The 16,433-nt window shown below is 35.5% G+C and overlaps 1 protein-coding gene across 1 annotated transcript in view; it reads right to left on the reverse strand.

Moving 5' to 3' along the window:
* The window catches only part of PLCB1 (phospholipase C beta 1), a 258,291-nt gene that overhangs the window by 135,565 nt on the left and 106,293 nt on the right, over window positions 1-16,433 (reverse strand). The window contains exons 17-20 of the mRNA XM_017868878.1: window positions 13,927-14,091; window positions 12,061-12,160; window positions 10,957-11,061; window positions 9,825-9,934 (exon numbers count right to left, since the gene is read on the reverse strand). Coding sequence (XP_017724367.1) covers window positions 9,825-9,934; window positions 10,957-11,061; window positions 12,061-12,160; window positions 13,927-14,091 — 480 coding nt within the window. The remainder of the gene's footprint in view (window positions 1-9,824; window positions 9,935-10,956; window positions 11,062-12,060; window positions 12,161-13,926; window positions 14,092-16,433) is intronic.

The raw sequence follows: 16,433 nt of genomic DNA on the forward strand, positions 1-16,433 counted from the left end.
AAAAAAAAAAAAAAAAAAAAAAAAAAAAAAAAGGCAGCATGAACCATGAACCACAGAAGTAAGTTCCTGCCCTCTAGTGGTTAAATGGAATCATTGCAATATCTTTTTCTTCAAAATATGCCTAACTTCTTGAATGTTAAAATTAAATATAAAAAGAGTTTATACGCTTCCTAATTCCAAAATGAACAGAAGTGCATTGAAAATAGAATACAGATAGAGCAGTAAAAGGGTAACTGAAAAGATCATCTTTATAAGTTTTATAGAAGGAGGAAAAGCTATTTGATGTACTGGTTGAAAAGATTTCCATCCTGGGCATTGAAAGTTTGGATCTGATGGCTAAGCAGCAGAGAATTAGGATTTGGAGGATTTAACTGAATGGTTAACATGGTAAGTGAAGGGTCTTTCAAATATCATATGTGTTACTGGGCTATTAGAGGTGTTGGATCTTGCTTTCCTCGTCTGAGTCATCTAAAGAGTGCAGTTCCTTCTGTGTAGCTGAGTAGGATGACAGCATCTTCCTTTGGATGGGCACCACATGGGTAAGAGGCAAGGCCATCAGTTTTTCCATCATATTAGGGTGAGTCTCATAATTTCATCATGCAGGAATCTACTCCACTGAGGACAAATATTGTCATAAAGTAGCTTTGTTAGAGCCAGCCTTTCCCTTAAGGAGGAGCTTCTTTAAACATGAGTACAAATTGTACCTTAAATTTCTATTACTTGAATGAAATTAGATTATGCATCTGCCTCCTATTTCTAAGAAATTCAGAATCATTCTTACAAACTTCATCCTGCTGTATGCACTCCCAAATGTTTAGGAGTGAAGTATACTGATGTTCGCAACCTACTTTAAAATGCATCATATTCAACTAAGATGGATGATAAATGGATAGAGGGATTTATATGTGATCAAGTGAAAGCATCAACATTTTAATTATGGAATCCAGGTGGCTGACATATAGGTATTCCTTATACAGTTCTTTCAATGTTAGCTTAGAATTTTCATAATGAAATAGGTAAAACTCCTAATTTTGAAGAGTCTACCAGTGTGAGTTAGAAGCAAGAGACAGCTTTAAGGAACTGGATAAATTCATCTGTTGACTTCCTCATTAACACCAAGTAAAGCACTTTTGGTGTTTTGCACAGTTAATGTCCAGCAAGTTCTTCCAGCAGTAACTGGAGCATGGATTCAAGTGAATCTTGACACAGCATGGCCGTGTCATCATATAAGCACTCGCATGAGTCATCAGCACTCGCATGGTATCATTTTGTTGAACATTAGTAACAGCTGCAATTTTACATATAGATGTATAAATTGTATAATGTCACTCTCTTCCTCCAAGTTGTAAGGGCTATGAGAGCGTCTGATTTTACTCAGCATTACACATATAAGGGCCATGAGAGTGACTGACACATAGTTCTGTGTTTTTTTTTAATTGAATGAATGAATGAATGAATTCACATTAATTTTCCTGCTAGTATACAATAAATAGCTATACTATTAATGGCTAAGTCCTGAAAGTAAAGAACCACCTAAATGTTAGGCTAAAATAAAAAAAAAATTTTGAATGAATGAATACATCAATGAATGAAAAGAGTGAAGATGCTGCTTTCTGCTGTCTGTAAAAAGTTTGTATTTAATGCATAATAGCAGCAGGTTATTCAGAAGTCTATAAAAGGGTAAAGGAACATAGCTCTGCTGGCTCATTTATATATGTTACATATATAAACTTTCATATATATGTATATAAAAAATTCCTACCAACTTTAATTTATTAGAAGTGTTTTGATACAGTTTCCAAAGAAATCAGAAGGATTAAACCCTTGGCTGTTAGGTAGAAATCATGGATTTCTCTTTTTAAAAGTTAGTAGACCAACAACTCTTTACATTAATTTTGTAGAAATATATCTTTGAAATTAATTAAGTCAAATCATTTGGTAAGGACTACGGTCAATCGCTCACAGGACAAATTCTGGATAATTCCCAGAAAAAGTGTCTCCTGGAGCCCTTCCCAGGTTTCTGTGATTAAGCTGACATTTTAGAGTGGATGGAATTAATGGGTTTCATCTGGGGAGAGCCACACTCTCGTGAAAGAAAGATGCAGGACTTCAAAGCAGCAGTTCTTAATGTGTGGTCCCTAGACCAGCATCAGTTTCACTTTAAATTGTTAGAGACGCAAATTCTTGGGTCCACCCCATTCAGTGACCTACTGAATCAGAAACTTTGACTATGATGCCCATCAATCTGTGTTTTAGGAAGCCATCTGAGTGAGTCTGGTACATGCTAAAGTTTGAGAGCCCTGCTACTCCAAATATGGTCCATGGGCCATAAGCATCACCTGGAAGCTTGTTAAATATGCAGTGTTTTGTGATCTATGACAGACCCACTGAATCTGAATCTGCATTGTAACAAGATTCTCAAGTGATCTGTATGCACCTTTAAAAAAAAATTTATTGTGTATATTCAATACATACAATGTGTTATAAGATACTTACATACAGTAAAATGGTTACTATAAGGGAACAAAAGACATATCCACCATCTCACACAGTTACCCATTTTGTCCCCCTGTGGCAGGAACAGCTACAATCTATTCATTTAGAAAAAATTCTGACTATAATACACGATTGTTAATTACAGTCCTCATGCTGTACACTAGATTTTTTTACTTGTTCATCCTACATATTTCCTGCTTTGTATCCTTTGACCTACACCCCCACCATTTCCTACACCTGTATGCAAATTAAAATTTGAGAAGCCCTGCTCTAAAGCAGAGTGAAAAACTTCATTAATTGAGAGCCATGATTTTATAATTGGACATGACATGGATATTTAAGTTACTGTACTCATCCCTATTTTAGGCAGATGAATCCAAAGTCCCCCATTAGAATCCACTGAAATTTTAGAAATTTTTATGGAAGATATTTGCAAAAGCAGTTGAATTGAACCAATCATTGACCAGTTTCAAGTCACGTGAATGAATGGTCTCTTCTTGATACTTATTTTAAAAGACCCTAGTTCTTCAACTTATTGGCCATTGACATTAGGCACCAAATCACTCTACCATAATGAGCAATTGTTCCCTTCTCTAAAAATGAGGATTACTATGGTTTTCCTGGTTAGCACCCAGTTTTATCCAAGGCATCCAATGGAAGTGCATTGTGAATGCCAAATCTGTACAGTATTGAAATGAAAGAGATGGTGTCATTATTTAAAGGAAAACCTTTTCTTTTTACTGTATTGGATGCTTTAAAGTTCAGGGATTTTGATAAACTATTGTTTCTATAAATTAATACCTTGCAAATTTATTATTTGAGGAGGAAGATTTGAAGGAGGAAGAAGTTTATTTAAAGAGAATCCAAAATGAGCTGTAAATCTCATCTTTGATTTTAGTGTCAAGTTCTTAATTGTGAATGAAATATCAAACTTCTGTTTTGAATAATTAAATGGTATCCAAGGCCTGGGGCAAAACATTGTAACCTTATGAAAGCACTACCTTGGATTCTATTGATGTCACATTATTTTATTGGTGAAATTCATATCATTATTCAAATAATCAAATTGGGGCCACACACTGAATTAGGAAATATTTACCAATAATTTTATTTTATTTTATTTATTTTTAAGAGACATGATCTCTGTCACCCAGGCTAGGGTGCAGTAGTGCATTTACAGCTCATTGCAGCCTCTGCCTTCTAGAGAATCAAGCGATTCTCTTGCCTCAGGCCCCGGAGAGCTGGGACTATAGGCATGTGTTAGAACACTCAGTTAATATTTGCAAACAATTTTAGATGAATTTCAGCTCACTCACAAGAACATGTGAGTCAGACAGTATAAAAAGTAGGCCCTTTGGAATAAATAAACTTTTAGTATTACCAAACAACTTTTCCTTTTCAACATCAGTATTACACAAAGACCACTCACACACTTTTACTTGCAGGATGCAAACACAGACGATGTTGGGAATTCTTGTGAACATTTTTGGCCCTGAGGGCTGGGTAAGGTTTGTAGTGTCAGGGACTCTGTCTTAGACGACAACTTTCCCAAGTATGGAAATGAATGCTTGGCAAATGAATACAGCTTTCGTAACTTCCAAGTGGAGGGATATGTATTTTGGCCAGCCAATGCACAAACCAATCAAATAGAACTCACAAAGATAAACCTAACTTTCTGAAGAATAAGTTCTGACAACATCCAGTGATTAAAGGGGGAAAATTCTTGACATTCAACCAAAAATTCAATCAAAAGATGTTACTATTTAAGGTAAAGGTCTTATACTCTGTGCTCGCTCATTCAGGTAACCTGCTACGGAGGACAGAAAGATGAATGAAGGGCCCATCCTTGCTAAAGGTTACCAGAAAATTACAGCTTTGTTACAGAGGTGGTGCGTGTGTGGTGAAGATGCTTGTTAAACTGTGCTCCAAGGACCAGCAATACCCCATCACTTGGGGGCTTATTAGAGATGCTGAGTCCCAGGCCCTACCCCAGACCCAGTGAATCAGGATCAGCATTTTATCACGATGCCCTGGTCTTCACACTTAAGGTGGAGAAGTGCTGATGTGGAAGATGAGTTGTAGAACCCAATCCTTGTAGTTAGGATTTCAATCCTAACTCTTTTCTTTACTAATAGTGTGGCACAGGCAAGCAATTTAACTCCTCAGTGCCTTAGGTTCTTCATTTGTTAAATGGAAATAATGGTAATTAGGACATCTGGAGGTTTTAAGACTTAAGTGAGTGAATACAGTAAAAGCTTCATGGCCAGGCACGGTGAATCACCCCTGTAATCTCAGTGCTTTGGGAGGCAGAAGTGGGAGGATTGCTTGAGCTAGGAGTTGAAGACTAGCTTGGGCAACACATTGAGACCCTGTCTTGATCAAAGAAAAATAAAATAAAGGGCTCAATATAGTGTCAGATATACAGTAAGCACTCAGTAACTGCTCATTATATTTATTTTTTCTTTACTTCTCTAACATTAAAAAAGTCACTTTCAAATATTGCATTTATGAGATTACTATCACAAAATATTTCCTAATAAATGTATGAGATATTTACTTTTCCTTTTATAGGTATTTTAAAGATAGAAAAGAAAATGTGTTATGATATTTCACTAGGCATCTCTGTAATTACATTATTCGGTCTGTAAAACATTTAAAAAATTACTTTTAAAAATGTGCATAGAGGTCAGCCACGGGGGCTCACGCCTGTAACCCCAGCACTTTGGGAGGCCGAGGCAAGTGGATTACCTGAGGTCAGGTGTTCAAGAGGAGCCTAGCCAACATGGTGAAACCCTGTCTCTACTAAAAAGATAAAAATTAGCCGGGTGTGGTGGTGAGTGCCTGCAGTCCTGGCTACTCAGGAGGCTGAGGCAGGAGAATCACTTGAACCCGGGAGGCAGAGGTTGCAGTGAGCCGAGATCATGCCACTGCACTCCAGCCTGGGCGACAGAGCAAGACTTTGTCTCAAAAAATAAACAAATGAAAATTCACACAGGAAACGTGCTAGAAGGATATACATTAAAAATGTTAACAGTATTTGCAGAATTAGAGGGTTTTAAATTTTTATTTCTTTACTTTACTATGTTTTACAATTTTTCTACATGACTTTTTATTTAGAGGAATTAACTGTGAATGTTACACCTTGTTAGGATTCAGTGAGGCACTTATTCTACAACTTGACTAATCTACCACTCTGAATTTACAAAGACAAAACAATTCCAATAACAAATCTTTATTATTCCTTCACTTCCAACCATTATTCAGACAATATGTAACTAATATATATTATACACATAATATATGTATAATAGAATCTGAATAACATATTTTTGCCTTATCTGATATGAATATCTATTGTTCAAATCATGGGGGAGAATTCCACTTTCTTCTCTATTTGGTTTATAAATTACTCTAGGAAGATAATTTATAAGACTATTAAAAACCTGGTAATATTTTGCAGTCCAATGAAGTTTTTAATGTTCAAATAGAAATGACCTTTAGAAGCATCACATTAACATGATGATACTAAAAAAGTCTTTGCTGCTAAAATAGTGTCTCCAGTGCCTGCCATGTCCTAGATAGAATTTTCTTTAGAGAAAACCACAGTTACTTATTTTCAATGGCATCATTCAAACAAACTTACATTGTTTCAAGACAAGAAAAAAGACACACTGGTGCTCAAAGTGTGAAATGACTTTTCTTTCCTAGCATTACATGTTAAGGGCAAATGATTTTTTGTTTCTTGAGTTGTAAAAATGAGGCCAGTTAAGAGTTTAGATATGTCAAAGGAAAAAAAATCGTATTTTCTCTATTAGACCAGTACAGGGTCTATGTGATTAAATGCCTCTAAAATTATTTCTAAAACTGAAAACTGTCCAAATACTGTCCAAGTTTAAACAATATTATACATTTCTAAAATGCTTTCTGCTCACCTTTAAGAGAAGAACAACAAAATAAGAGTGACTTGAAACTACTTCCGTAGTTTTGTACATTTTATTCTCCTGAAATAACTTTTGATGATGCAAAGATAAGGTTTTCAAAGGACATCAATTTGTAAAAAGAGTCCTACAATCTCAAAGGCCTTATGTCTCCCATTCTTTAGAGTGACATTTTCCCCTAGTCATTACAGAAATTGTCTCTCTGAAGCACCATTAGGAAAATGTTCCATTATGAGACCTTTAGCTCAATTACTATACTCAATATTTCATACACTGAATTAGGAAATATTTACAAACAATTTTATCTCATTTTATTTTATTTTATTTTATTTTATTTTTTTATTTTATTTTTAAGAGACATGGTCTCTGTCGCCCAGGCTAGGGTATAGTAGTGCATTCATAGTTCATTGCAGCCTCTGTCTCCTGGACTCAAGCAATTCCCCTGCCTCAGGCTCCCGAGTAGCTGGGATTACAGGCATGTATCAGCACAGCCAGCTAATATTTGCAAACAATTTTAGATAAATTTCAGCTCACTCACAAGAACGTGTATGTCAGACAACATAAAAAGTAGGCTGAAATATGGTAGTGTTGAAATGTTCTCTTGAAGCAAGTGCTTATTCCTTAGGCACAATGGCTAACTAATGGGTTAAAGTTGATAATCTAAAAAGTATTTCCTCTAAATACCAAAAATACATGTAATTTCACTTGAGAATGCTGTCATTTAACCTCTATTTCTTATAGAATAAAATAAATCCAGTTGAAAAAAGACATTCCTTTTTTTTTTTTTAACTTTTATTTTAGGTTTGGGGTACACACGAGGGTTTGTTTTATAGGTGTGTCATGGGGTTTGGTATTCAGATAACTTTGCCACTCAGGTAATATGCATTGTACCTAATAGGTCCTGTTTTCTATTTAGAGAAGAATGCTATTAACAGTGATTTATTTATATCTATGTAAATTATCCTTACCTTTAATTATACTTTATTAAATATGCTATTAAGTAAAGCAGGAAAAAGAGAAAAGAATTTGAGAACCTTTGGTGGATTTCCAAAGAGAGAAATTAATTTCATATTGATGTCCATATGAGTAAAATGAGAGACTCATAGAATAGCCTTAATCTTTTAAAGGTCATGGAAAAGAGAAAAAGCACTATTATCGTTGAAGAAATATCAGAATGAAAGATGTAAGTGTTGCCCAATATTTAAAGTCTTAATTAACTAATTAAGAATTAATTCAGAAAGAGAACTCATTCTTGTGTTTATTTATAAAACAGCAAGCTACTTAGCATTGCTGGTTTCCCTAGAAGCAGAAGTGGACATGAGGATTCTTGAGCACATGAGTTACTGAGAGAATGGTCTCAGGAAAAAACTGAAGGGAGGTGAGGCAAACAGGTTAAGACAAGAAAGAAGATAAGTCGAAGTATGGCCTCAGGCAAACTCCAGTCTCAGGCTGATGCCACAGGGCGCTTGGGAGCATGAACTGCAACACAGAAGTTGCCCACCACAAGCAAGGGGCTGAGCTATTTTTCTCCCAAGTGTGATTTATCCCAGAGATGCAAGGATGGTTCAACATACGCAAATCAATCAATGTGATACATCATATCAGCAGAATGAAGGGAAAAAACCCATATGATCATTTCAATTTATGTTGAAAAAGCATTTGATAAAATTCAACATCCCTTCTGGTAAAAACTCTCAAAAAAACCCTACCTGGGTATAGAAGGAACATATATCAACACAATGAAAGCCATATATAACAGTTCAACAGCTAGTATCACACTGAATGAAGAAAAACTGAAAGCCTTTTTTCTCTGAGATCTGGAATAAGACAAGGATGCTCACTTTCACCACTATTATTCAACATAGTACTGGAAATCCAAGGTAGAGCAATTAGACAAGAAAATGAATAAAGGGCATCCAAATTGGAAAAAGTCAAATTATTCCTGTTTGCAGATGATATGATCTTATATTTGGAAAAACCGAATGACTCCACCAACGAGCTATTAGAACTGATGAACATTCAGTGAAGTTGTAGAATTAAAAATCAGTGTACAAAAATCAGTATGTCTGTATCAGAATATCAAATGCACCCCATAACATATATGCCAACTACGTACCCATAAATAAAATAAAATAAAATAAAATAAAATAAAATAAAATAGTGCAGCATTGCAAATACCCAATAATTGGGGGCTTAGTAATTAAATTATGGTGGACCTATATGATAGAAGGCTATGAGTTATTAAAAGTCATGTCATAGAAGAATATTTAATGACATGGACAATGAGATACTTAATACTTTTATTTTCACTTACAACACAAACTGTGAATATTATCCTATTTTATGAAAGAGTAACAGTTGTGCATAAAAAGGCTAGACATGTATACACCGCACATTCACTGTGGCTATCTCTGAGTGGATGGGATATTTGAATTACAGTTGATTTCTTTGTTGTTTTCTTTTGTCATTTTTATGTTTTAAATTTTCTATGATAAATCTAGAATGCTTTTGAAGTAAGAAAAGCATTACTTAATGAACAATATCAACTTTAATAGACTATTTAAATGAACTATTTAATGGATAACTATTAGTTATAGTTATTAAAACAATTTTCAAGGTTTTTTCCCCAATACTGACAGTTCTCCATTTTCTATCTTTTTTCTCAAGTTTTCCTCTGAATAAAATTTGAAAATAGCAAAATTTTATCACTATTTTAATATTAGTGTCACCTTTAATAATCAAGTTATAATTCACTTTTTTAAAAGCAAAAGACTGCCAGTCTACATAGAAGCTTTATATTTTAAACTTCATTTCTACTATTTTTAGATCCTCCCTTAATTATGCTTTGCATTGTGACATCTAATTTGGAATAATATATCAATTATTTGGAGGACATACATTATAATATGTAAATAAACTATCTAATAATGATAGTAGACTCTTCATGGCTCATACTATTTTCCAGGTATTGCGTTAAATATTTTATGTATTATAAAAAATCAAAAAGGCACTTTGAAAATCCTGCATACTACATTAAAGACAAAGGGAAACCCTAAATGATTTGATGATTATCTTCCTTTTTAAGTGCCGTTATCACCTTTAATTGGCATGAAATCATGTAGAAAGTTTCAATGGAAATAGCAAGATGTGTACAGTTTAATTTTATCACAAGATAAGATGCTCGTGGTATCCACAGAACACGAAAAGAAAATGAAATGTGAAAAATTTAAGTCAATCATCTAGATGTTCTGTGACATGATGTGAACTCCATGAAAGTGTTCCAATGTGCTATTTCTTCTCCTGAGGTATGTGATATTACCTAGACAAAGCCAACAAGTAGGTGTGGAAATCATGCTTAATGCTGTATGTGAGATTAAAACACCCTCTCACCTCTTTCTTTACTTCTTCTTCATCTTCCAGTGTCAAAGCAGCCAATTGCTTAGCTCTCTGCTCCATCAGGTTCACATACCGGATTGGGTTTGATAAAGCTTCAATGACATCTAAATAGGGAAGAGACATTTTAGATCAAAGGTCCTGGAGGTATTGATTATCCATCATTCATCTACTTACTCATCTGTCTGACTATCAGTCCATGCATTCATTCATCACCCATCTACCCACCCATCCATCCATCCATCCACCCAGTCATTATCCATCTTCCATTCTTCCATCTACCCACACAACTATCTACTCCTCTAATCAACACTTTGAACATGGACAAGGGTTAGGACTCTGTTGAAACTTCAGGAAGAGACAAATTAAGAGTTTAGTTCTGAGAGTCAAACTGGACAGGCAGGCTTCAACTCAGGATCCTTCAATACTCTTGATTCTTTAGTTTCTTTTTGAGGGGCCTATCCATTCCAGCAATGGCCCACACAATTGTCCTATTTGGCCCAAGTGATGTTTCATAAATGGAGACATTTCACATAAAAAGCCTGCTTTCCGGACTGTTGAGATAACCCAATGATTTGGTAATATAGTTATCATTTGAATGGCAATGCCTAGCTGGAATGAGTTATGGCTGGCAGCTTTGGATGGACCATGTGCCACAAGCTTACCATGGTCTCCAGTACTCCCCAGTGTCCTACACCCAAGCTACTTGGCACTATAAGCATTTATGTTTATGATTCTTGGTTAATTCCTTAAATTTAGGATGTCATCCGTGAAAAGAATCAGCATTCTAAAACTGGTGGAAGACAAATTCAGTGTACAGACCTAGACATCTGTTGTAATGGATAACATGAGTTGGTAAGTGCTGGACCCATGAGAATAAGACTACCAGGGAATAAATATTCAAAAAACTGAGGTGTTGTGATTTTAATTAAAATACATTAAATTAAAATGTATTCACAATGGCTCAAGCAATTTACCTCTAAACACACATACGAAAGTAGGGGTGATTCTGAAGCCAGAATCTCCTGCTTTGTTTGGTTCAGTTTTCCTTCCACTAACCCAAAAATATATGGTGACCCAGACAGAAATGCCCCTTTGAGTAGAGGGGTATTTGAGTTAAGTTGTTTACCTGCATATGTGTCTGGCACATAGTCTTTCACTTCTATGTAGACAAAGACAGCAGGCAGTGTCAGAGGCTGGTTCCTTTCATTCCTTAGACATATATAGTGATAGCCTGGAAGGTGAGAATAATGCTGTGTAGCACATATTTCCTTCCCAATGTTAGTTATAAGTATGCACATCTATGTGACGAAAGCATGTATTTCAGGTTACTTTAGATGAAAAACAGGTCACTTTTTTCATTTTAATGACAGTTATGAATGATAAGGTATTATTTTTCTCATCAGAAAAGAAAACATTCATTGTGATTTTTTCCTTTCCAACCATATGTTTTTTTTTTCCTACAAAAGAGAATTTAAAATCATATGTCATAGACTGAATTATTGATCCAAACTTGCCCCCATAATAGAATTATACTTGACATGACTTCTTTTTTTTTAATTGTTATTACTATTTTTTGTAGAGACAGGGTCTCACTCTGTTGCCCAGGCTGGTTTCAAACTTCTGGCTTCAAGAGATCCTCCTGCCTCAGCCTCCCAAAGTGCTGAGATTATGGGGGTGAGCCGCCATGCCCAGTTTTGACGTGATTTCTTGACTTGTGCTTAAGCTCTGCTTTGGTCAACAGTATATTAGGATTTTGGTGTAAGTAGAGGCTTAAAATGCACATGCAGAATTAGACTTGCCCTCTGTATTCCAATGGTCTGCCAAGAGAAGTCCATATTGTGGAAGTAACTGCCACTTCAGCCTAGGCCCCAGAGTGAGCACGTGTGGGACAGACATAGACCCAACCCAGAACCTGAAGCACAGCTATGCTGCTGAGCCCAGGCTAGATCAGCCAAACCTGGCCAACCCACAGACCTATGAGCATGAAGATAAATACTTGCATATAAGTTTTCAGATTGTTTGTTACACATAATTATTGTTGAAAGAGTTGACTAATATGTTAATACTACAACATGCCACAAAAACATGTAACTAAATCTCAAAGCCCTTGTTACGTAACAAAATTACAAAGCAGAAAATAGTTTCCTAAATCATTTTCTAGTAATATTTTAAGCAGTGATGATTTTCTTTGCAACTTTGATAAAAAGTTTCTCAGCAACACTATCCATACCTGGCCGAATGGCTTGCACTGGCAAGATACGGTGGCCAATGAATTTACCTCCTTCTTCATAAACTGCTATTCTCAAACAGGCCAGAGTAGGAAGAACCACCTACAAACGACATTAAGGACACATCTGGTTATACGAATGAACAATTCCAAGAAATAATTAGAAAGGTATTATTCAATCAGGACCAGCTTTTCTTTTCTTTTTTCTGTCTGTCTTTCTTTCTTTTTTTTTTTTTTTTTGAGACAGAGTCTTGCTCTGTCACCAGGCTGAAGTGCAGTGGCATGATCTTGGCTCACTGCAACCTCCGCCTCCCAGGTTCAAGCAATTCTCCTGTCTCAGCCTTCTGAGTAGCTGGTACTACAGGTGCACGCCTCCATGCCTGGCTAATTTTTGTATTTTTTTAGTAGAGACAGCATTCCACCACATTGGTCAGGCTGGTCTCAAACTCCTGACCTCAGGTGATCCACCACCTTGGCCTCCCAAAGTGCTGGGATTACAGGCGTGAGCCACTGTGCCTGGCCAGGACCACCTTTTCAGATCCAAGTAGAAGTTTCTACTTAGCTACTTTAGACAGAAAGTTGAGATGTTGCCTTATAAATTTCATTCTCAGAGGAGAAGACATGGGTTGTCAGAGATAGGGCTTCATCTGTGTTTTATCACCTTGACTAAATGAGGCATTTGTTAAAAAAAAATAGGCTGTTTTATTTTACATGAACATTCTCAATGTGGAAATGACAAAAGTTCTATCTTTAAACAAAAAGAGTTCAGTGGTCTTATCACCATGTGAATATTTCATTTATGTTTTCAAAGTAAATTACTTTTGCATCTTCAAAGTGACAGCAGAAAAAAGTGAAAACAACCACCACTGAAAAACAAGAATAACTTTCAGGATAACTTTCAAGTACATTTGCTTTATAAATTTGTAAATTCCCACAGTAAGCAACGAGTAACTACTCATTTCTTTCCTCAGTGTGAAACATCTAAAATATGCAGTTATATCTCATGTCAAGAACATGAAGTCAACTATCTCTTTAAAAATTTATTGTTTACAAAACCAGCAAACTCACATTTATTGAATATTTTCATTGTGCTAGATATTTCTTAAGCGTGGTTAGCGTATTTACTTACGGAATATTCATAATAACCCTAAGAAGTAAACATTATAGTAAACATTATTATTAAACTCAGTTAACATACGGAAAAATCTCAGAGCACAGAGAGTTTCCATACAGCTATTCTCCTTGCAGAAGACTGGCTTTGTAGGTATTTTGGCCAGAAAAAAGCAAAGAGTAGGGTAAAAAGTCTACTTCCCACTGAACTTACTTTCTTCCTTTACATGATAAGCGTGTGTGAAGAAGATTTGCTTTTTGGTGAAGAAAGAGAAGGGCCCAGTTGAGTGTGAAAGGTTTCAATTTTATTAGATGGAACCCAGACAAGATTGAATGACCAGCTCTCAGAGGCTACAGATTTTGGGGAATTTAAATAATGTTCCTTTTAAAGGAAGTATGAATTTTCTTTCTCTCAGCCACTATATTATTCCCTACTTCCACTCTACTTCATTTGAGTTATAATTAAAATGTATCATTTATCACTTGTACTATCAGAGGACAGGAGTTAAATGTATATGTTTTTATGGCTGTCCATTTGAGGCATACTAGAATGAATTGATTTACACTACAATTCTGAAAATCCAAACAAGTGATTAACAGAATTCTTGAAGAGTTTTCAGAACGGCTTTCAAAGGATAATTGCTTTATAAATGTGTAAATTTCCAAATTAAACAACAAGTAATTCACCATTTCATTATTTTCTCAGTGTAAAACACCTGAAAATGCAGTTATAACTCATATCAAGAACATGTGACCAACCTTTTTGAACACAATAGGTTCTTCTTCCCAGACAGGATTCACAGCATTTCCTTGGGATGTCTTGGTCTTAAATGCCTTCCTCCTTGTATCCACAGGCAAACCAAACATATCCACTTCCACATAAGTCCCGACTTTCTTATCAGAAAGAAACTGACCTGAAATAATCTAGAAAATCAATCAATCAATCCATAAGGAGTTCTGATATGCAAATAACACAGACATAAAATGCTGCTGGTGAATGTTGAATTATAAGCAAAATGGAATAGAAGCAAGAGTAGAAATATGATTTCCCTTTCACTTAACGGGTTGTGATATGGTTTGGTTCTGTGTCCTCACCCAAATCTCATGTTAAATTGTAATCCCCACATGTTTGGGGAGGGACCTGGTGTGAGGTGATTGGATTATGGGAGTAGTTTCTCTCATGCTGTTCTCATGATAGTGAGTTCTCACAAGATCTGATGGTTTAAAAGTGTGTGGCAGTTCTCCCCTCACTCTCTCTCTCCTTCCCTCATGTGACATGTGCTTTGCTTCCCCTTCACTTTCCACCATAATTGTAAGTTTCATGAGGCCTCCTCAGTCATGCAGAACTGTGAGTCAATTAAACTTCTTTTCTTTATAAATTGCTCAGTCTCAGGTAGTTCTTTATAGCATTGTGAAAACGAACTAATACAGATTGGTAGAGGGATATTGAAAATGGTAAGGTTAGAAGTAGTCAATTAATAAGACAAAGTATTGTAGGAGGAATAAATGAACAAGTATTCACTTTAAACCATCAAGATCAGTTTATTGTTACCCCTAATCTCACATGGTGTCACCATCTACACTTAGGTATTCTTTGTCTAGCTACAGAACTAATTGATAATATAGACTTAAAAGAGATTTTTAATATTACATATTTATAAATGTCTTCCATGTCTGCCTCTGTTTCTGTACAAATTTTCAAAATCTGAGGTATCCATTAGCTGTCATAAAGGTTAATGGAGGCAAAAAAAGATGTGCTTCTGCTGTATACTAGGAAGGTGAACAGCAGGAAGCAAGTGCCGACAGAGCAAACCTGGTGAATCTAGGTTAGGTGGTTACAAGAAAGTTGCCTGCTGGTCAAGAACTTTCTGAGCTCAAGACTGTGAAAAGAAGACAGCATTATGGCTGGGCTCACAATCTGAGCTCAAGATTGTGAAAGGGGACAGAATTATGGCCGGGCCAGAAATCAGACAAAATGGTGGCGTGAGAATAGCCATCAAAGGCTGAGTAAAGTCAAAGTCAGTTACATGCTGATGTGGTCAGAAATTCTGAGTAATGTGAGAGAAAGTCATCAGGAAGGCTCTCTGAATTTGTCCTGGGACAACTCATTTCCCCTGTATATTCTATTTGGCTTGAGTGCATGGGACCTGCTAGCAACAATCTCTTTGTTTAACTTGAGGTTCTTTGTGAGAACCATGTCTATAAAATGAGCAGACATTTCAAAACAAGTTTAAAACTTCTAAGTTATAGAAGTCCTACTTGGAATTCAGATGCACAGATTTTGTGTGTTTAAGATGTTTGACCAAAGTAGAGTCCTAAACTAAATTCATGACACTAAACCACAATGTTCTCATCAGTAAAACAGGATGGTACAACATCGTATAAGCTCATAAGTCCATTCTGACATTATAAAATCTATGCCAGAAAATGAAAACAAAGGCATAATTGGAAAGTTATGATCTGCATCTTGGCTCTAGCTATAATGTGAAAGGTAGGGCTCTACTGCAGTGAGGACTGTCCATTCTGGGGAGACTGATAGCTCTGGAACAGCATCTCTGGACAGGAGCAGCAGGTTACACTTGTCTAGGGCTCAACTATTTCCCCTTCACAACTCAACACACTTTCCTGCCTCTGTGTCATTGTTTTATAATTGCTTACTGTTACAGTAGAATTTTCAAGACAAAAAAAAAAGCAAACAAATACATTCAAAACAAGACGAATATACAAACAAGACAAAAATATGATTAATTCAACCGAACTGTAACAATTGAAAATGATTCTAAAAGTAGCATTCTATCAGTACATGAAGCTTATGAGTTTATCTTAATCACACCTGACAGAAATCAAACAGCCTTTTCTGAAAACAGCTTCCTAAAATAAACTCTAATTCTGCCAACTTGAACTCTTTATATATGTGGCTTGAAGTAATTTCAAAAGATATAATTATGAGACACTTCATTGAAATGTTATTCTTTATACCCTTGATATAAAGCGACAAAAGTTTTAAGATAAAAATGTGCTCAACTGCTTAGGGTAGAAAGAAATTAGTGAAGCTGTTATAGAAAGTTTTTTATATAGTTTTTCAAATGCCTTTGTTTAAGGTTAATCAAAAAATTGCATTTATGTCCATTAAAAAAATTTATTAGTTCTATAGTTATTCAGTTAAACAGAAAACAGATGATATTTTTGAGAAGCTTTAACAATGAAGAATCCATGTAAAAATGTATTCTAAAAAATTGATTTTCCTTTCACAGTTTTAAAAATAT

The sequence above is a fragment of the Rhinopithecus bieti genome, unplaced genomic scaffold (genome assembly GCF_001698545.2).
Source record: "Rhinopithecus bieti isolate Rb0 unplaced genomic scaffold, ASM169854v2 scaffold_4658, whole genome shotgun sequence".
In the NCBI taxonomy this organism is placed as follows: domain Eukaryota; kingdom Metazoa; phylum Chordata; class Mammalia; order Primates; family Cercopithecidae; genus Rhinopithecus; species Rhinopithecus bieti.